At 38.5% G+C, this 22415-nt stretch overlaps 3 protein-coding genes across 5 annotated transcripts in view; 2 read left to right on the top strand and 1 right to left on the bottom strand.

Moving 5' to 3' along the window:
* The first annotated feature begins 1175 nt into the window (after positions 1 to 1175).
* Positions 1176 to 9294, top strand: zdhhc15b (zDHHC palmitoyltransferase 15b). The gene is made up of 11 exons (XM_074673438.1): positions 1176 to 1337; positions 1717 to 1743; positions 1845 to 1939; positions 2033 to 2153; positions 2480 to 2549; positions 2783 to 2815; positions 2917 to 3037; positions 3240 to 3372; positions 3483 to 3609; positions 4457 to 4575; positions 6947 to 9294. Exons 1-11 carry the CDS (start codon positions 1220 to 1222, stop codon positions 6997 to 6999), a joined length of 1017 nt encoding a protein of 338 aa, XP_074529539.1. The 5' UTR covers positions 1176 to 1219; the 3' UTR covers positions 7000 to 9294.
* A 22-nt stretch (positions 9295 to 9316) lies between these two features.
* uprt (uracil phosphoribosyltransferase (FUR1) homolog (S. cerevisiae)) lies at positions 9317 to 15383 on the bottom strand. 2 transcript variants are annotated; one of them, XM_074673440.1, is made up of 8 exons: positions 15121 to 15383; positions 14811 to 15038; positions 13950 to 13992; positions 13803 to 13872; positions 13485 to 13547; positions 11353 to 11514; positions 10612 to 10710; positions 9317 to 9690 (listed from the first exon to the last, which is right to left on the bottom strand). In XM_074673440.1, exons 2-8 carry the CDS (start codon positions 15035 to 15037, stop codon positions 9584 to 9586), a joined length of 771 nt encoding a protein of 256 aa, XP_074529541.1. In that variant the 5' UTR covers position 15038; positions 15121 to 15383; the 3' UTR covers positions 9317 to 9583. The 2 variants fall into 2 exon arrangements, with proteins under 2 accessions (XP_074529541.1, XP_074529540.1); XM_074673439.1 differs by having other exon boundaries at positions 14811 to 15383.
* Positions 15371 to 22415, top strand: part of abcb7 (ATP-binding cassette, sub-family B (MDR/TAP), member 7) — a 22688-nt gene continuing 15643 nt past the window's right edge. Inside the window, exons 1-4 of one of the 2 annotated variants that reach the window (XM_074673437.1) lie at positions 15371 to 15581; positions 16876 to 16959; positions 17054 to 17128; positions 19516 to 19635. In XM_074673437.1, coding sequence (XP_074529538.1) covers positions 15432 to 15581; positions 16876 to 16959; positions 17054 to 17128; positions 19516 to 19635 — 429 coding nt within the window. In that variant the 5' untranslated portion in view covers positions 15371 to 15431. Of the gene's footprint in view, positions 15582 to 16875; positions 16960 to 17050; positions 17129 to 19515; positions 19636 to 22415 lie in introns of both variants that reach the window. The other variant, XM_074673436.1, reaches the window with a different exon arrangement.

The raw sequence follows: 22415 nt of genomic DNA, 5'->3' as shown, positions 1-22415 counted from the left end.
GAATTTTTTTAAAAAAAATTTTGGAATCTAAATATCAAGGTATAATTAGGGAAAAAATGCTGTTCCAAGCAGAAAAAAGTAAAAAATGTTTTGATTCTCAAGAATGTAAAAATGACACGGTAATGTCTAGAAAATAATATTTTAATAGAATATCTCCCCCTCTTAAAAATGTAACTGTAGATTTTGCAGCTCACGTTTCACTGGGAACAGGTCCATTGGACAGCTTTATGTAAATTAAGATTTTAACAAATTAAAAAGAAAAGAAAACAACTGGCGCAACAGTTAGTGCTGCAGCCTGACAGCAAGAAGGTCACTGGTTTGATTCCCAGACTGGCCGGTGGGCCTTTCTCTGTCGAGTTTGCATGTTCTCCCTGTGCATGTGTTGGTTCTCTCCGGGTACTCCAGCTTCCTCCTACAGTCCAAAAACATGCTCATCAGGTTAATTGAACACTCTAAACTGTCCATAGGTGTGAGTGTGTGCATGAATGGTTGTCTGTCTCTGTGTCAGCCCTGTGATTGACTGGCCACCAGTCCAGGTTGTACCCCGCCTCTTGCCCAATGACAGCTGGGATAGGCTCCAGCCACCCACGACTTTGAACAGGACAAGTGGCTCAGAAGAGGAATGACTGAACAAAAACAACTATGAATCTAAAAATTGATGTAGTGTGCCTTCACTGAAAACATCAAAGAATTTAGTTTTATTGTTAGTCTGGGACATTTGGGTAATTTAAGTTTATTCCAATGTTTCCCCAGGACAGAAATGCATATTGTTGGATTCTGCACTCTAAGAGTTTATCAACCAAATGCTACAAACTTTCACAAATCTTTGTTTTTACTGGAAATCTTGCTTTTTAGCTTATGTTTTTAAACAGCAATCATATTTTAAAATGGAATTGCACTTAAAGGCAGGGTATCTCCTTTAGGTGTAAGATTTTTGAAAAATGACCTGCTTTTACAGGAAACCAATTAAAAAAAACTTAATTCAGGGATAGTTTTCTCAACAGGTCAGGCTTTACTGGTCTTACTAGTGATACTGACAGAGATATTGCTTGAATTTTGTTCAAGAACACTAAAGTAATTTGAATGAACATGTCAAAGGATCTGTTTACCTGCTCACTGGTCTGCCTCAGCACTAAGGCTAATTGAATCGCTCGCCGATCTCACCAACAAATCCAAGGAATGATAGTCGATCGCAGATAAGAAAAGGGTTATATGGAATATGGCTCTCTCCAGAGGTTTGAGATGCTGTCAAAGGGTTTTCTCCTGGATACCTGTGCTTATAATAACCTCGGTGGTGCTGTGGTCATACTACGCCTACGTATTTGAGCTATGTATTTGTAAGTATGAGGAACTGTGCTCGGCTGTTGTGATTTTGAGCGATGAAGTGGGGACTTCGTAGTTTGCCGCACAGCAGTGTTTACAGGAATCTCGTTATAGCAAACTATAAGGATATGGTTAAGGGTGTGGGCTTTCATTTGGCTGGCAGAAGTTATTTTTCTTCTTTTGGAGTCAAAAATAAAATATTTCAAATGACATGAAACTGTGTTGGTAGTACCGTATGTTCTATCTCTTAGCACCAACCTGTCCAACTGGCTAGTCGAGTTAGCCGCCAATGCAATGCCTCTTTAAACAGTAATTTCCGTGTGTACATTAACCGTTAAAAACATCCCACTTTGCTGGCTGATGGTATGATTTGTCATGTCTTTTTATCCACAGTCACAATCACCAATACTTTAGAAAAAGGTAAGTTACCCTCTCATGTCAGTGCCACAAGCTGTGTACGATGCTAACCTGTACAATGTTTTTTTTTTTGAGTTTTCATGACTGTTGTTTTGTCCTTCCAGTGGTCTATCTACTGGTATTTCATGTTTGCTTTGTGATGTTCTCTTGGACATACTGGAAGTCTATATTTACCCCACCTGCAACACCATGCAAAAAGGTATCCTGAGTTATAAAAAAAAATGGCAACACTGAACATACTGTAATTTTTGCACATAAAAGGTTTCATCTTGATCTATTTTTGCTGCTCTAGTTTCAGCTGTCATACTCAGACAAGCAAAGATACGAGTTCGAAGAGAGGCCAGATGCTCAGAAGCAGATCCTGGTAGACATTGCAAAAAAACTGCCAATTTTCACACGAGCTCAGTCTGGGGGTGAGTTGTATAATGTTTTGTTATTTTTTCTCTTTAAATATAGCGTTGAGTCTGGACATATCTTATTGCGTGACATACTGTAAACCAGAAAGGTAGATGAGCTGCCATCCATCATCATGCACACAATCTGTGTGCGTTGAAAGGAAGTAGGTTAGAGCAATTAGCTCAGTGTGTGACCCTGAGCATCCCCATACAGTGTAATCAGCCAGTGTATCTCTTTCATTAATGCTGATTGCCGAGTTTAAGTTCTAGGCTGCTGGAAGTACGAGAAGGGGGAAGCTCATCTCAAATGTCGTTAATTCAACTGGCCATCTTCTTGTCTTTAGCTATCAGGTTCTGTGACCGCTGCCAGGTACTGAAGCCTGACCGCTGTCACCACTGCTCAGTTTGTGAAACGTAAGTCACTCTTTCCTCCTTAAACCAGTCATCTTGAGAGATTGCATTAGGCAAGGAGATATTTGTTGGTCTGGTTGTGATAGTTAGAAGGTGTTGCTTCATTGGCACACTATGTCTCAGAAATGTCATCCTTCCAGTCTAAGCAGCAGTTCAGAAAACATATAAAGGATGTTGAAATATAGTTGGACTGAAAAAAACAGTGATATAAAAAAAATCGTGATTTTCTTTTATAGCTGCGTCTTAAAGATGGACCATCACTGTCCATGGTGAGTAGTAACTTACAATACAATACTCTACAGTGTGTTTCCACATTTGGTGCAAAAATAACATTAATTTTGTTCTGAAAAACTGTTTTTTTTCCCTTCAGGGTTAACAACTGTGTGGGCTTCTCAAACTACAAGTTCTTCCTGCTTTTTCTCTCATACTCCATGCTGTACTGTGTGTTCATTGCAGCAACAGTATTTCAGTATTTCCTCAAATTCTGGGAGGTGAGTAACAGTACTCTTTATTTTACCCAGTGCTCAGCATCTGATAAGTGGTTCACAGAAGAACTTTAAATGGCTCATAATTATTGTTCTTGCAGCTCCAAAACAAGAGAGAACGAAAGTCTTTGATGTGTCCATTTTAGAGCCCATCATTTTTCTCAAGTTTCTTCCTCTCTCTGTCTCTGTTTCTGTCTGTCTCTCTCAGAGGGACTTGCCAAATGGGCCTGCAAAGTTTCATGTCCTCTTTCTCATGTTTGTGGCACTCATGTTCTTCGTCAGTCTTATGTTCCTCTTTGGCTACCACTGTTGGTTAGTGGCCATGAATCGTTCCACTTTAGGTAAGGGTTTACATATTTGGGAACCAGTGTTGTTGGTCTTTGTTAAAATAAATATGTCAGACTGAAGCACGGGAGCTTAATATGACCTGTAGTATTTTACACTTTTGTAGAAGCCTTCTCAGCTCCAGTTTTTGTCAGTGGACCAGACAGGAATGGCTTCAATGTCGGCATACGCAGAAATTTGCAGCAGGTATTTGGAGAAGATCGAAGACTGTGGTTCATCCCTGTCCTCTCAAGGTGAATAAGATGCATAACAAGTTGATTTCCCTCCTCTAGTTCATCTTTAAAGCTAGTAGTTTGTTGTTAAGCCCTGTTAAAAACAAGATGAGAGCTGCAGTGATGATGTGCTTTAGTAGTCCAACCCTCAAATTAAACTTGCCTTTGTGCCCTTAGTTATTATATTGAATTTTTTCATGCAGAAAAAGCATTCATTCATAAAAATACTCAAACATGAACATTTATAAATTAAAACATTTTCAAAAATTTGAGAGTAGGAATGCAAATGCTTTAAGTCAAAATCCACTGTTAGGCTCAGATCAAATTACATCCAACTTCAGGGTTACCGCAGCAATATTCCCACTTTGTGTGCGTTCAGTGTACGTCCTTTAATGTACCTGTTACACCCTATGGAATCTTCTATGTAGTTATAAGAGCAAGAGAGGAACTAACTATATTGTTTGTGTCTCAGAACACACAGCAGATCCTCTTTTTTTCTCTGGCATTTGACCAAAAATTCCTCCTAAAAAGCCACTGACCCTATGACCCCGACACTGGGAAGTGAAACAAGGCTAACTTGTTTCCTTAATCCTGCTGCGTCCTCCTTGAGACAGAATTCACATGAACAAATGGTCAAAATGTATTACAGCTTAAACACCCACAATAATCCAAATAGTTTGGTATATATTACAACCACAATGCATGAGAAAAAAAATTGAATGAACGATGCAAAGTAACGGATAAATTGCAGTTAACATTGACCTGTCAGATATGACTGTGACATAAAACCAGAGAGGATATATGGAGAGGACAAAATCATGTCTGTTGTTTCTCACTATCTTCTTTTCTGATTTTTTAACCATGTCAGCCAAGGGAATGGTCACTACTTCCCCTTGAAGAATCGCAGCTCTGAGACCCGGAACCCATTGCTAGCCAATGAGGACATGTGGGAGGAGTCTGAAGACGGCTCTGATGAGGGAAGCCTGGGTGAGTTCCTTTAACTTAGGCCCGTTTACACAACAACGTTTCATCTGAAAACGTTAAAACGCAGTGGAAAAAATCTGCGCTTACACGGAAACACAGAGGGACTGAAAACACTGTAGCTAGCATGCCAGACCTGTAGCCGGCGCCATATCTGACTTTTACAGAAGTTGCCTTTGGGAGATCTCCACCGAAATAGAGTCGAGCCGATCATCTGGTGTATTGGTATTTACTAAGTGCAGAAGTGGAGCAAAAGATGCACATTTTGTATAAAGACAGTCAGCAGATTTAGCATTAATCATGTTTTGTCTTTTCACTTGTTCTCTGAAGATTCTAACAAAAAAAAAAGTGCTGTTTCCAGTGTTTCACTGAGAACGATCCGGGATGAAAGAAACACAACCTAAAACATTTTTTTGAATTAGTTTTTTAGGTTTTTTATACCTTTAACTAGGGCTGCACGATTATCGCAATCGTAATCGCAATGTCAGCACATGCAATTACGTAATCGCAAAAGAGGTTATCGCAATAGCAATCGCAATGTCAGCACATGCAATTCAGATTTTTCTCCATGATAACCAAGCAAGTCAGTAGACTCATCATGACACAACTTTTTTATTAAATCGCAAGCACAATCGCAATATTGTCCACCCAATCGCAAATCGCACCTTTTCCCCAAATCGTGCAGCACTACCTTTAACCAGAGAGGACAGGACAGTGGATAGAGCAGGAAACCGATCCCTGGGCCTTGAGGGCTAGCCTCATGGTTTGGGAGCCAAACTGCTAGACCGTACTGGTACTCTGGTGATAAAATTCAGCTTTGGAAAAAGTGCAGTGCCATCAGTTTGAATATGTGCTATGACCCTGAGCTTCTGTTGGCACTGGAGATATGATTTTGAGCAAAAATGTGTCCAAAGTTACACAAAATTAAGATGATTTGAAAGTTTAATATAAAACACTATTTCAAATTTCTCTTAAACTCCCACGAAAAACTTTCAGTTTGTGTCCATCTATGCACCTCTGTGGTAAAGGTGATGCCTTTTATCCTGCTGATCCTGTACTGTAAATCTATTAATACTATCAGAAACCTTGACCTGTTCTGTCTAGAAAGTGAGGTCACTCACATTAAACACTTCTTTAGTTAAATAAATAAATAAAGTGGAAGGAGGCTGTTTTTTGTTCAGTATGTTGTCAGTCCTCTAGTCTGACACCTTCCCCCTCACAGCAATTACAAGCATTAAATCTTAATGTACAAACTTTTGGTCTTGTTTTTGATGGTCTTTTTCCCTCTTAAAAGTCATATAAATGCATCAAATCTAATTTCAGTCTTTTTAAAAATCAGTCAAAAACTAAAAAAAAAGAACTCAGATAGAGTAGAAGCCGAGTAACAAGTAAGTGTCAACACTTTGGTAGAGGTTCAAAATTTTAATAAGCTCCTTTCAAGTAACAACAAGCTTAAAAGTGTGAGTTCTCTTGCAACTGAGGTCATGTGTCAAAAAAAACTATTAATCATCAAGACAAAATAGTCCTGAATGAATTAGTTAATGTTAATTAAAAGTAAGAAAGGTAAATGCTTATCTTGAAGCACCAACAGAAAAATTAATGTAACCTTTTCCTGCTTTAAAAACAGTCGTTTGTGTACACTTAAAAAACAAATCTAACAGAAAACTATCTTACTTTGCTGATTTTCCTGCAATCACATTAGGTTTATTTTGGATAACCTCATTTGATAACCTCTTGTTATTTTACACTTTTACTTATTGAGGCTAAACAAAGGAAAAAACAACAGCTTTCTCTTTCTTTGTCTTTTGTCTCTGTTCAAACAAAACTTTTCCTGTCAACTGCCTTCATCATTTTATTTGTCTTTCTCCAGAGTATTCCTGTCAAATTTTTAAGAGAGTGAGTTGAATGGGATACTCACTTTATTGCTCCAGTTCCAACTAAAATTTCCTTGAAAATGCATCCACAGATCTAGTTCATCTGGATTCTTATTAAGAGCCCAATATATTATTTTACATTTCATGTCCTCAGTTTTCAAGTCACAGAGCTGCGCAAGACCCCGAAACCATTAATTAACCTTTGGAGAAAGTCACCCTTAGTCCAGACGAAAAGCAGACAAGGACACTTTTTATGAGTTGGTAGAATAACACAGAGATGTGATTGCTGAAGAGGGAAAAAAGAGAAAGAAAGAATGAATGAATGAATCTTTTAACCAAACTGTGATTTGCATGATAATTCATAATCCAGAGGCTCTGAATTATTGTTTCCCGGGTTTGAATTCTAACCATAATATTCTGCTGCCACCTGGTGGCCTCAGGCAAAATATTGTTAACACGTGCTGAGGTCTTCATTTCTCCTTTTTTCCTTTTTTTTATTTCAGCTGAGGACCAGGACCCCCAGGAACCTTCTGTCACCATAGAGATGGAGGAGTAGGAATTAAATGTTGTGGATTACTTTTACTGGAGCAGAGTGTAGGAGACATCGAACACACTGCACCACAAGTCACATGCATTCCAATCTATGCGGATGTTCATACACTGAAAAATACTGAGCGGGGGCCAAAGGTGTGCTTTAAAACCTGTACTTGTATTAACATTGCCACTCTAAGCCTGGTGTTGTACATGACGGTAACCAGTAGCATCATCGACCTTCTACAGGACAACAGTGAGTATGGACTGATCGTTTCCCTCTGGGTGTTTATCCCCAGGCACCGGCCTCTGTCAGTTTTTGAGTAGTGTTAATTGAAGCCTTGTCTGCCTCTCTACCTTTACTGTACATAATCAGTTTCAGAGCTGTGCTGTGAGTTTAAAATGTTGCACCTCAGAGTTTGATCTGTGGAGGGCCGCATCAAAACCTCACACCCATAATGCTCCAGGGGCGCCTCTTTTAGTGCTTCAAAAGATTCAGAAGTCTGGCCTGCACTGGTTTGGCTCTTGCAGAATATTTAGGATGAGATTTTAGTTTACTGTCATTCATCAAGCAGATTATCCAGTTTTCCTATGCCTTATAAATATATTTATTCTTATGTTTGGGAGTTTATTTCTCCTGAGAATGTAATCTGCATCCTGCTCGTGAGTAGACTGTGCCATCGTACATGGCACCTATTTATCTAAGAACCTCTCATATCTTGCTTTAACAGTCATTAATACTGCAATTAAATGCCATAATTATTACCTTGTAAGACAGGAGACAGGAAAAAAACTTGGACATCATAATTATGTGGTTTTGCTTGCACCTGCAGAGTAAAATGTTTGGAGATATATGTCTGAATATCAGAGTATATATTCAAAAAGAAGCAGGGGTTGACAACTTTGGAGACACCAGGCAGGCACAAACTTGTTGTGTCTGTAGCTTGTGCAGGAGGAGTCCCAGAGAAGTGTTGTGAAGATGACTGCAGATCATTGCTGGACATGTCCAACTATCTTCTCTTCTTGTGCAACTGTCTAGCTCGCTAGCTTTGTACATGCACTGGTGATGCACAGAAATCACAGGAGGAAACAACTCCCAAATATGTAGACAAGCTGGTAGGACATCCAGTCATCCTCAGTTCTTTCTGAACACATAATGTTTATTTCCTGTCCTCAAATAACCACAGATAATACAGGACATTTTCCTCTTTTTGTCTGGGAATTTGTTGATAGATCATAGGAATACAGATTTCATGTCCTTGCTTTAAATATGAATATATGAAATATCATTGATTAGATGCTTTTGGCTATGTTGATTTTTTTTAAATACATTTGTCACCTAAAAGAAATCAGAAAGGTTGGGGATGGCTGTATGAGACATACTGTGATATTTTTTAAATATAACTGTTAAATTATTTTTCCCTATAGCCACCATCCTCTGCACATTTACACTTTGTGTGGATGTAAAAAAAATGGAAAATATGCGTAATTAGTTTTAGTTTCATGAGAGGACACAGTATCTTCTTTGTCTATTTCCTCTTTTGAGCTTTTTGAAAATGCTGATATCTGTACATATATTTAAACTGATCTTCATCCACTGGTTGGTACGGATCAGCTGTTCTTTGCAAATATAATGCTCTAAATGTTTTCTACTGGCATTGTTTTTGAGATTATTCCATCAGTTAATGGACTTGTATATACAGCCAGTGTACATGTTAGTACACCTTCATATCCAGTGTGAGTCAGATGTTGGGCCTTCAAGCATCAAACCTCAATGCTGTTTGACACTTTTAACTTGCTTCCTCAGATCTGTTTTCTACTGTGTTGGGTAAGCCAAATCAAATGCTGCTCATGCCTGAGAAATACTTACACATATGTCACTTATTGATTTAAACAGTGTCGTTTTTATCCGAGGTATGATTCCATGTTTGAAAGCATGTTTAAATGTTAGAAAAGATGTGGATGTGGAGTGTTTCTTGTAGTCTTGTGTCTATTTATTGTTGCAATGTTCAGTTTTTTCCCTGTGTATTTTGTTTACTGATTCATAACTGCTGCAGGCAGTGTCTGTATATTTTGTTCCATCAAGTGACACTTGAAACAAACTGTTCAAGCAATGCGCTCTTATCAAAAGTAAAATATTTATAACCTGTGAAGATGACAAATTATTCCCAGTTTGCAGACGGGAGTGAGTATTTTTCTGAGCACTGTTTGGTCCTTTATGAACTGTCTTTGGAGTATGTGATTGTGTCACGTCTCATCTTCGAAACCTCTGAACCATTCAAAGGACTGAAACCATCTCATCTTCTCTTTTGTCTGTTAACAAATATAAATTTTTTATTTTCCATCATTTATTGTAACATGCAAATAAAATGATCCAAGTGAAACCCTTTGTACTGTTTACAGTATTTCTCTCTTTCACATGAGTATGCACAGCAAAAACATTTGTGAATAAATACAATCCATCAGATTATTCAGTTTATATCCGTTTAGGAACTTTGGAGACAATGTAGCAGTATTTGGCACACTAAGGAGAACATGAGACACATTTAAATAACACAAAATATACTTGAAAACAAATTGCAGATCATGTTCCTCAGGTTGCGGATGGTTTAGTCGGTGCCAAAGTACCTCTGTCCAAAATGTGTGGGAGCCACTGGATGAACCTCGGTGGTCAGGATGGTGATGTCTGGAAACTCCTGGATTATAGAATTAGCCCCTAGGAGAAATTTAAAGGTGTTAAACTTTTCTTGTGGGGTTTAAAGTCCCTGACATATTGAGCATTATTGGTAAAGCTGTTGAATTAGTTACTTCCTTGTTAAAACGAAAAAATGAAAATTTAGTCCAAGAGGATGAGCCCTGTTCCTGTTTTGTTTTTAACTTGTTCATCACAGATGTTCTGCCTTAGCTACCTCAATCTTTTTATCTCGTTCCCATCAGTCTCAGCACTGCAGCTCTGCTTTACCACCCTGCAGCTGATGATACATATATAATGTTTAAAGACCAATATTCAATACATTTTTAAATGCTGGACATAACAGATGTATCTCTCTATAAGGATAGCATTTGAGCATAATTGCAAATATACCAATTTAAGCTTTTTTGAAGAAGAAGTCAAAATAAAGGAACCAAAATTGTTCCAAAACACTCAAAGATTGTGCACTCATTAATCATGCAAGTTCACACAATGATATCCTTTTCCTCTTGGCACACTAACACTAACTGATCTATATAAAACTTTCAATTTCACTGTGTTTGGAAAATGGTGTAAATGAATGACAATAAATTAATTAAAACCAGCAGGCTTTATCCTCAGAGGTGCATGATGAGACCTTCGTTGCTTTTGAGAAAACAGTTTTCTTCTTTCATTATGGAACTTAGAAAAGTTAAAATTAAGGTTTATTCACTGAAAGGCCACAGCACAAACAAAGTACCTGCAATTTTTCCTGTTTTTGTGATTGAGCTCCTTAAACTATTGCCGACCAGTGCTGCTGGACAGCATTACAGTTACCAGGCACGTTTTGTTCCAAGACAATGACACAGCAGGAACAGGGGTGAAGAGAGGATTGCAGTCTGAGCATGTGATTTGGTGGGTAAACAAAAGTAAACGGATGTCAGCGATGTGTCTGTGGTGACGTACCATGAGGCGTGGAGAAGAGGCTGAGGAGGATGATATGTCTAGGCTGCACTCCGTGCTCTATCAGCACCCTCACCGCCTCGATCACAGTGTTCCCTGTACCTGCAGACACAGCATCAAATGTTCAGCTCACACTGAGCCACATTATATAAAATCCATCAGGTAAATAATTCAACTGGGTTTTTATATGGAGGTGATTATTGCATAGTTCTGGCGTATTATGTTAGCTCCTGATAAAAGTTCCAAGCTGGGAGCTGACTGACTTGCCCTTCAGTCTGATTGCTTGACAGGCTTTAATTTTTGACCCTGTTAGGATGCATTAGTGTAACCATATGATCCATCACTCTGACATTATAAAATATACCTTCAGCGTGGCTCGGTTTCCATCATATTTCTTCAAAAGCCGAAAGCAGAAAAATGCTGCTTTGTGACATCGGCAGACCGAGGCTATTAAGATACTATTTTTGTTGTCCCTTATTATGCTATTCAGCAGCTTGGTGGCCATCTCCTAGGCAGTGTATAATTTCCCCCATGAGTGCTATAATTATCAGAACAGTGTGAATGGGCTGCCCTGATGTGGAAATGTGGACTTGGTGCTGAAGGTCAACTCAAAAGACATTTCCCAGAATGAATAAATACATGAAACTGATTTTACATTTGCACAAAAATAGACAGCTCTTGACATTTACGAGCTACCAAGGGCAACAAGCAGGAGTCATCTGTGAGATAAATTCTGTGACTTACTAAGGATTGGGTACATGAGCAGCACTTTTCTTCTGTACACATCTGGGGGGAATTTGGCGTAATACACCTTGGCTTTCTGTGTCTCCTCGTCACTCTGGATGAGGATCTTGCCAATTCGGATGGAGCGGCAGCAGTCCCGGAGGCCCTGCTCCATAGCCTCACCTGTGAGCCACAGAAACAAGTGAAATCAAAATGTTGTTTATTAAGATGTCAAAACAGTGATGCTTCCTGCTGGAGCTGTTATTTTTTTGTTGTCATTTTTTCCTCTTTCTTCTTGTTGTGAATTCTCTGCATTGGACAGATGCACATAAGATGGCAGCTGTGTTGCAAATTCTACTCTCTGCTTATGCATGCAAAGTGACACTCATTAACCTCAGTGTGGCGCTGTAACAATCAAGTTCATGTTTTGCAATCAAAAATAAAACAGCTGGGTAGAGAGTCAGCTCATCATGCAACTCTCTGAAATCAGCAATTTCTTTCTTCTAATGGGCAAATGTCAAATCTTTCATTTTTTTTCCATCATATTTCCCAAAGTCCTACTTTTAAACAATTTGTCATAAATTCTGGGCAAATCAACACAAAACTAAGACAGCTACATCTGCAGGTTTCATGACTTTTAAAGCTTTAAAAACGCATATTCTGCCAAAGTATGTTTTTTTCGTTGAATAGCTCTAAATTAAGTCATATAGCTCTTCTTAACTAATCTAAATTTTAGGACCTGAGACAACTAAAAATATTTCTGAAAGTGGATTTGTATAACAGCATACAAAAAAGCTTTAATGTTATAAACCTGTTTTTTTCTCTTCTCACAACTAGGTATGAAACAAATATTTGGATGCTTCAAAACTCATAATGCAGTGATCATCACTGCTTGTAGCTTTTTTCATGCAATAAAATTGCTCTTTGGAGTCAGTGCTACAGCTCTGAAGGAAAACCAAGTCTACCACAAAGATTGCAATGAGATTAAAAAAGAAAAACCTGTCTAACAAAGTCTACCTTGGAACTAACAGCCTTTAACAAAATGTTTTTTACATAACTTGCACAGTTTTTTCTGCTGTTCTTAGTTCATTTTGGACATTCTGCACATTGTGACAAAACTCACATTACTTGGTAACTTTTTTGTTTTACCTTATGATAATGACACAGCTGTAGTGTTGACATTTTTTTATGTAGTAAGAAACTAAAACAAAAACAGTGAAAATAATCAATAAAATGCTTTCAGAAAATTTTGTTTGTCCCTCAAAAAATCTGAACTATGTACTGAAGTCCACACAGACTGCCACTCTGCAAACATGCAGAGTGCAACATGCAAGACAAGACAAGTGCAGTGTAGAAAGAAAAAAAGGTCAAGATTCAAAATATTAAAAAATATGTGCCTTTGTATCCAATGTTCCCTTTTATAATGTCACCAAAAAATGAATGAAACCATTTTTTTTTAAAAAAAGGGTGATATTTTCCCTCAGCATTAACCTCAGACATTACTAGCTTTCTAAAGCTTTGGATCATACAACACCAACTGAATCTGCTGAATGCAAAGAAAGCAGATTTTAAAGCTCCATTACATGATATCAATTCTGTGATATGATCGTTTTTGTTCATAAAGAAGAAGAGCCACACACTATTCTGAAGTGTTGTGTGAGTATAAACATTAATTAGCAATACCAATGTAACACATGGGTCATAAATTCTTGATGAATGTTTTATTTGGTATTTAGTATTTTGACTATTTTCAAGGTTAGACTTTATGCTCTGTCAAGTAAAAGAATATAAATGTTTTTTTTTCACACAGGGATGTTAAATCACAAGGAGAAAAAAAGAGACTCTTCTGCTGACTGAGATGCTTTCAGAACCCATTCTCTACAAGATTGTACCCATCATTGCTCATGTAACACTCGTCTTTTATATTATTTGAAGTTAAAATGATGAACCATTCTCATCAAGAGAAAAAAGCCACTTAAACGATGAAAGCTTAGGGGCACAAGAAAGTCTGACCTGATGAATATGTTCAGAACACAGTGTACAGTACCACTGCACCGTCTGCAGAAATTACATATGCATGGGAGACAAAATACTTGTCCTGACAAAAGGAAAGACTCTAATTTGGTAGGTGAGCTACAGAAGGTTTAACTTACCACTCCTCATTATGCTGACTCCACAGTTGCCTCTTTCAAACTTGACACCTTCATACTTGTACCCTGAGGGGAGAACGAAGCAGGAACACAGACAGATGTAGCTGCTGGGAACAAGCCCACTCAGCTTTATATGCTGGAGGTAAAACATTAGACTGGATCTCTGTGTTGTACATATTTTAGCACTAATGCTATCAAAATTAGTATCTGGCTCAGATATATATATATATATATATATATATATATATATATATATATATATATATATATATATATATATATATATATATATATATAGTTTTGAGAGACAGCAATTCTTACCTGTTGGCGTGGTCACAGTGCACTCTGAGTAGGGCAGCTGGTTCAAACCCTCTTCAACTACCAGTCTGATCTGTTTTCAGATAAAGAAAGAGCTCAAAACTCGTAGCTTACACAAAAACAGGATACAGTATTCAGTTATAATCTTACCAGTCTATCGGCACAAAACACAAAGTCTCCTCGGCTGGTTGTTCTGAAAATATGAAGACAAACATCTGAGAAGGAAGTTCAAAAGTGCTTTTCACAAGACATGCACCAAATCCACTGAACTCCCCCGTTATGATCAAGATAAAGTTTTCAAGGTTCTTTGAGCTGGCAAACTTTCCAAAAGACATGAAAATCTTTCCAAAATGAAAAGGTTTCAACTTTAAGTCTCATGCTCATTTTCCCATTCATGCCTGCTTTGGATGTCTTTGGTAGACAGGTTGAATTATCCGGGCCCTTAGCTGGAAGTCACTTTTAACAATTCATACCACTGCAGTTGACCAGAGGTCCAGATATGGATCTGTCTCTATTTGTCAAAGATGTCAACAGTCTGACTTCTAAACATAATGCTACAAACACTTTCCATTTCCCATTTCCAATTTTTTTCAAAACCTCTTATGTCAAGACTGCACAGAAGGAGTTAGAACAATGGGATTGATGATGTGGCACCAGATCAGCCACATATTGTGATAAGTCAATACTAATGTTTCATAAGGTGAGCTTCAAGCGTATACAGATCAGACACGATGTCAGACACTACTTCACACACACCAAACAACATGTCATATTAAGTCAGTATTTGTTCTAATCAATTTCTTAGTTTTTAAGTTTTGAAAATGTCCTTTCTGGGATTAAATTCTACCAAAGTAATGACAATTTAGATGCTAGAACTCTCCCACAAGTGTAGCTGCATGAATTGTAAGAAAATAAAACCTCCAGTCTGAGTGCAGTACCATAGAGAGGATGAATTCGAGGCATTGACATTAGCAGTGGTCTGCATGCTGAGAAAGAAGAGTAGGGACTCACTTGTCTCTGATTATGGTCTGTAACTCTCGGATCTGGTCATTCAGGGGGAGCAGTTTAAGCTGAGGGAGTCCAGTGTTATCCTGACTGTTAGACTGTATGGTGGCATCTGATGGTTCAGAGTTGGGCAGCACTGCGGGCACACTGCTGCTGTTTGCAAACCGTACTTGCTTCATTGGGTGCTCCTGGCCACTGTTGATATTGTTCAGTTGCTGATTGTGGCATGGCATCCTGAGTACGAGATCAAGGTGTTTTTTGTCTAAAGAAATATGTTACAGCCAGATGGCGTTTCTTGACCGAGCGACCCACTTACTGACTGCTTGCCCGCTGCCTGACAAAGAAGACAACGTGTTCTTCCTTTAGCCTCGCCTGCTGTTTAGAAGTTAAATTCTCCGGTTCACGCGGGAACCTACTACAAACTCAGCATTAGGACCTCGTTTAGAAACCTCCAGGCCACAAACCACGTCGTGTTGAAATCAAACAAAACGGCGATAGATCCAGAGAAACGCTAATAACAAGTAAAGCCGCTTGCTTGCTAGCTGTGTGACACTTGACAGCGTCGCAGTAGACCGGATATGACGTAGTTCCCGGCGTGTTGACTAACCGCCGTCCTGCTTCTCAAACATGGCGCCGATGTTGGCACCGCTAAAATGCGGCTTTCACTTCCAAAAAAGAAAACTAGCGCTTCTTCTACGACAGACGAGCTCGTATCATATCTGGAATAAGAGTCGCAGTGAGAATGGGACAGAGCATAAACGCCACAGTACATATCAGGTGAGTTTAGGACTCAGCTAGCTGGAGAGGGCACTGTGTTTTTGATGTGACAGTTGTACGGCAAGGACAGAGATTGAAAGTGACACGAACTAACACGAACTTTTAATATAAGTGTGATGTTTTTTCTGTGTGTCCTGGTTTTGTGTGAGAATTGTTCATGTCAGTGAAATAAGTCAGTCGACTTGTTGTTGCGTTCAACGACAGCTAGCCTGCTTGCTAACTTAAGCCTAACTTTCTGTTATCTATAGTTGTGTTATCACAGTCAAACATCTGCTTCGGGGACCACCTTATGACTGTACGTGAAGTTACCGGCTTCTGTCCAATGCAGTACATGCATCCATCTCAAACCATAACTACCATCAGCTACTTTATCGTGCTAAGGCTGTGAACTACAGTGCTGCCTGTCACGTGTTGGACGTGTCTGAAAGGAGCCAGTAAATTATGATAAGGCTGTCAGTTTGTCCCACCCAAAGGACAATATGTCAGCTGATTCAACAGAACATTTTCGGTAACCATTCAGCTGCCGGATAAGTAAAAGGATGAGACGGCTAAAATCCCACATGTTCTTAGTTTCTAAAAAAAAATATACAGTCAGGTGATGTGTAAACATCGAGTTTCTTTGGTTTTACCTTCATGGCTATTTAAAGAGCCAAGAGTTGTGCCTTATAGCTGTCTCTTGTTAGCTGAGATCTTTGCATTGATCCACCAAGGCAAGTGTGTACTCCATACCTCTGAGAGGTTTTTCATACTAAAACGTTCAAAGTCGTTGTCTTCTGACAAATTACTCTACTCTCGCTGCATGCAGTTGATGTATTTGTTTACATTATGATAAAGCTTCCTACTGTAAAAAAGAGCATGGGTCGCACTCCTATACACTGTCTTCAAGAAGATAATTATAACAAAGTCACCACCTAACTAACTAGAGCATAATGTTTGTTAAACAAAGGGTATTTATGTCATTTTTAACCCTCACAAACATGTGTTATGTGACTGTGACAAAATAAATTAAAAACATCTTCAACCTTTTTGTCACATTTCAGAACAAAGCTGAACTGTCTTTGCTTCTCTTGATTTCATGTCTACCAAAACTATCTTTTCCTCAGGCCATTTATTTACTCAGAATGGCCTCGGCCCTTTAAACTCTGGCTATAACCCCCTCCTTTGGTTAAACAAACAAGGGAGGAGAAAAAAACTTGTTTAACTTTTTTCATTTGCATTCCTATTTTTTTAAAGTTTAACAGCAGTTAAACACTTCTTGAAAATCTTAAGTTAATAAGTCACATCCCTCTTTCAGCTGAATTCTCCTCCACACCTACGAACAGCAACATGGAACACAAACAGGACCCAAAACAGTCAGCAGATTTTGGAGGCAGCGAAGGTAAGAATGTCTGAGAAATATTTGAGTGTTAATGCCTTTTTTTTTCTTACTTCAAACAAGTTACAATTTTTTTTTATTTTTTTTTTAACAGCAGTTGCAGAGAACAGACATAAGAACATGTTGGCACGGACATGCAGGAGGAGGGCTGAGTGCAGATCCAAAGAATGTGGTGAGTAGAGTGACCTTTTTCTTTTTTGGTCATTGTCACTGTAGCATATTGTCATACACATCAAACAAAGAGGTTTTGGACTGGTAGAGGATTTCTTATGCTTTTATACACTGATGCAGTTTAATTAAAAACCGAATAGCTTAAAAATGCACTCTTCAGTGTACTCTCAAAAGACTGCATTATTATACAAAAGAATTGGAGTTGATAAAGATTCTATGAGGAGGATCTGTTTTAATTGTTCTGCATCACCACCTCCTAGCCGAAGACGTTACTTTTAACAAGGTATGTTTGATCTAAAATCAAATAAAGATCAGATCAGAAAACGTTTTCTTTGTTCAAGACAACTTTTTACCTGATACAACGTGCGAGGTAAGGTATTTATCAACAGTTATGTGCTGCTGTTGTTTGAAACGTGATAACAAGCAAACACTGTTTGTACCATATTTTAGTAGCCAGCTGTATGTAGTACTACTGACAGCCCAGTGCTCTGCGACATGTCTGTTATGTGTAACAGTCATCTACCAAGCAGAGCTAACGTAACCTCACTCTTCATTTTATTGATAGACTCTCAAGTTTGAACAGACCACTGCAGAATAACTGCTGCATGAAGGTTGGAATGAACATTATCACAAACAGCTTAGCCTGCGTTTTAGCCTTTAGCCTTCAGCCTCTGCACTGTCACTTTTTGTCCTGTTTAGCCTTCTTCTGCTCTTCTGCCCTTTTTCTGTCGGACAGTTAGGCTCCTGTTTCCCCCATAAATACATAATTAGTCACAGAAATCGTTTTCAGGGAAAACAGAAAAACAAAGATCTCTCTTCTCACTGCTAAACTTCTTCAGGTGGCATGGTTTTGTCATAGAGACTAAGATGTGCCAGGGTCCTGCTCGACCTGATCAAGCTAAGAAGTAGCATTTTGAAATAACCTATATTGGCGCTGATAATCTCAGTTAAAGTCAGATTATGATCAGGCATATATCTAAAACGGTGCTTTTTCAAGACTGCTTCGACACTCCTCACAGCCCTTTCAAGAGATGATTGATCAGAATTTGAAACATATCAAACAACTTGTGACTATGATGTTTTATTTGCTCAGTCACTTGTAAAAATCACTTTTCATTGTGTGTGTTTGAAATATTATTGGGACTTAGAAAAAAACTTTTTTTAACTTGAGTTTATTTTTTTATTAGAGAAACATTTATTTGTTTGGCCATTTGGTACCATTTTGTTTTTTTTTTTAATAACAGATTTTCCCATCCCAGACAGATGTATCTAGTGTGAAACAATGCCTTGCATCCGTTTTATGTAATTTCTGTTATTATGTAAAAAATTAATGCTGCTTTTGACAGAAATATTCTAACATCATGTTCTGAAATCTATCTAACTTATGCTGATTTTTTTGGTTTTGTTGTTTATTGAGATAGTCATCAAAACACCTCACTGACTAAAATGAACGCCTAAATTAGATGACACAACCTTTTTTACCTGTTTAAACCCAGATATTTGTCTGGTGCTTTTTCTGTTTCAATGACTACAGATGACTGAACAGTCATCTAGATGTCCTCTGTGGCTGTATTTTACTGAGCCAAATACTTTTTTCTATTTCCACTGAAATAACAATGACCTCTGTTATATTTCACAAACAGTTTCCTTACTGTATGTTTTGTCATTAATATACTTTACAGTCTTCACTGTTCATCTCAGTTTCTTCTGTATGATAATATGTTCACTAAATAAGCCGTTGACTTTTCCTTGATGTAACAGAAAATGTAATGAGCTTTGACTTCACAGTGCATGAACTAGTCCCCTCACCATATGTAACAGGGACATCGGTGGTGTGTTCAACTGTTAGTGTTAATCCCCTCCTCACGGTGTCATGCATTGCTTGATTGTTTTTGATTACAGGCAGGTGTTGGGCACATCTCTAGTTTACTTGCAGCCTCCATATTGAGTGGATTATAGGAATTACTGCATATTCTTTGGCCTGCAGAGAGTCCCTCTAGCAGGTGTGTGGTAGAGCATGGGTAAACAGCTCTGTTGGCAGTGGTGCGCTTTCAAACTCAGCTGGGATGACAGCCCAGGTGTCTCCTGGGACTTGTAGTGTCAGACTGGATCCCAGGGTCCACCTGGAGACTCTGCTGTCACTGCTGCTCCCAGATTTCTCAAGGGACTCACCTTGACATTTGATGTTCAGTGTGTCTGCCAAGAGAGCCATGTTAAGGCTATTGTGATCGTCACACTGATACACATTGCTAGTTAGTTGCCAATATTGGCGAACATATGGTAGAATGTTAACATGGTGGTGTATTAAATAGACCTGTTGGTACAGACTTCTTTGTCATACTGTCCGTCCTGTGAGTAAAGAGGAGGCTTTTTTTTTCTTCTCACCAGCTAAAGGAAGTGAATTCATCCCAGATCCTGTCTGCGATGCTGTCCTATGTGTGGCCAAAGGACAGACCAGACCTGCGGGCCCGGGTTGCCATCTCTCTGGGCCTGCTTGGAGGAGCTAAGGTAAGGTTACAGACAACGTCATGGTTGGTAATATAAATTTGTTCATGTCCTAGTTTTCTTAGTCACAAATTTAAAGGAAATTAAGCAGCATCTTTTATATATATGCACACTTCCCAGCTTGTCTTTTTTTCTGCTGGTTCAGCCACTCAACAGTAAAGAAAAGGCTCTATTTCTCTTCAGGGAGACGTAGACAAATTTCTCTTTTGTCTTTATTCTTCCTGTGTGTTGGTGCCTTTTATTTAACCTTAAAGTAAGGCTCTCTTGCAGTAGCTCAGTGTTCATTACTCTCTTTGATTACAGATTCAACTTAACTGAACTAAGACAATAAAGCATGATTGCTTTACAAAACATAATCCACTAGTAACTAGTTATTTTACATATACTTGAATTTCTTGCTTTCTTGGAGGTACTAGATTATGACATTTAAAGAGTCTTTATCTGAAAATAATTTAACTGTGAGAAAGAGAGCAGGATTTAAACCCTGCTCCTCAGAAAATGTCTGGAGCTGTGATAGAAAATATTGGCCAAAAAAAATTGATTATCACTCTTTGTCCTCTAATACTCATGAGTTAACACTGATTCCATCTCTGTCTTTGCCTCTGGCGATGCTCCCATTGCTTCCGACAAAGTTACAGGTTAAAAAAAACAGGACCCTTTCTACGTGATAGACTGTTGACAGCACTGTCTGCTTTTTTTTCACTCAAATATTTTGGTTCAGCTTGGCTGGAAAGAGCAAAAGTGACTCATCATAGAGAATCATTACAGTTTTCCTCTGGTCAAATAGTTATAGAGATGCTGTATGATCACATGTCATCAGGGTTTCATATGAACAATGCACAAAATCAATGAAACTGATAAATAATGTAAGTTGCTGCTGAGATTCAGAGCTTCTTTCTGCAGGGTCTGATGGTGAAAGCTGTGCTGCCTTTTAACAAAGCAATCCAGTGAAAGAGAGAATAGACCATCCAAGGTCATTGCTTACGTCAGTTTGACAACAAGATTATTAAGTGGTATAGGTCAATTGTGTAAGTTCCTAATGTCTCTGAGGCGAGTGAAAAATATGAAGAAAGAATGGCAGCATTCAGGCTGGAATTCTGAAAATAAGCACCGCAAGTCTCCTTGGTGTCGTGTTGTGAGAAAGGCGTCACTCTGGGTTAGTTAAATGTGTTTCACAGCAAATTAGTGCACCAGCTCAGGCAAACAGTTATCTGATGTTATTATTTGTCAGCGGCTCTTCGTTGTTCTTTGGCACCTCTGCTGGAAAAGCCTGGTCATATGGTGCCTTTGAACGCCAGTTTAAGATGCTCTGAATCGCGGCAGCAGAGAGTTGGCTGGTCACACACGTTGCATTCATTAACAACAGCGGGTACGATGTTGGCCAATTACCCTCGTCGGGGCAAAAACAGAAAGTGATATGCCTGAAAAAGAAGATTAAAGAGGGTGTGCAGTAATACACTTTGAGACTGCGCATCATTGTGAATATTTTATGGCATGCGGTTTTATTTGTAAGTGTAGCAGTCCAGTTGAGGTATCCACTTATAACACAATCTTGTCCTCCAAATGTTTAGCTCTATTTTCAACACCTTTTTCTTGTTTCTTCGCATTGCTTTAATAAAAACTAACACACAAGGTTTACAAAAACAAATAAATTATGCTGTGTACTCCACAGGTTTATTTCAGGTAGGTTGGAATCTATGCTCACGTCCCATACATGTGCTAACATGTGCTAATACATTTATTGTTTTACAATCAAGAAGTCTGGGGTTAAATATTTGAGCAATTTGTTCATTTTAAATTATTATTGTTAGTTTCTTTTTTTATTTTTATTTTTTTACCAAAAAAGGTATAAATCTTATCTCATCGTCATTTTAAATCTGCCTGTGTCAGCTCATGATCGTGGGGTTGTTACTTTTTGAAGATATGGTAGATCAAATTGTTGACGTGCACAGCCCCGACGTATGATGTTAATGACAGAAATATTTTCTGGGAAATGGAAATGTTTCTGCTTTGACCACCAATCAAAGAGTATGAGCACTCAGGAGGGGTTATTATGCTGTGTAAAGAGCTGTTGAAAGTAACAGTTTGCTTTTAAAAACAGACCACTTTTATAATTATAAGTTGCAAGCATCAATCAATGTGTGATTCATTTCCTTATCCTTTGTTGATGGTCTTTAATTTACACCCTGGAAAACAATCCCAAATTCACAGCTCCTAAATAAGCATGAACTGCTGCCGCTCAGCATGACTCTGTGTGTGCGCTAAGGTGGAGAACGCACACACACACACACACACACACACACACATGCAATCCAATCTTCTTCTATTTTCCTGCTTGGCTGGAGTTAGCCTCAATTTCTCCAGTTTGTCTGTTTGAGGTGAAACCACCAGCGGTGTGGAGGCAATTTTTAAATCAACTGAATAATTATGTGGTTACAGTGCATCACACCTCTGCTCTCCAGAATATCAGTGACATTTTCATTTAAGTAACTGATATAGAGGCTCCTTTTTTTTCTATTTTCGTTGGCCTCAAGTGAAGAACCCTCTGTATGTGCGCATGTGTGTCAAACCATAAGCTAATTCTTACAGGCTGGAGCTTTTTTCTCCTCTACTTGACACAATAGCTCTGTTATGACATGACATATCTCCAGGTACAGATTGACATGGTGGTGATTTCATCTCCAGTCGGCTGTTAATTGATTGAAAGAAGGCTGCTAACTTATCATGAATTAGTGATAGAATAGAGGACATGTTTTGCCCTCTGATAATAGGCTCAGGCTATT

The sequence above is a fragment of the Halichoeres trimaculatus genome, unplaced genomic scaffold (genome assembly GCF_033239565.1).
Source record: "Halichoeres trimaculatus isolate MK-OKI-2021-1 unplaced genomic scaffold, fHalTri1.1 fHalTri1_scaffold_7, whole genome shotgun sequence".
Taxonomy (NCBI): Eukaryota; Metazoa; Chordata; class Actinopteri; order Labriformes; family Labridae; genus Halichoeres; species Halichoeres trimaculatus.
This window is presented reverse-complemented; position numbering and strand designations above follow the sequence as displayed.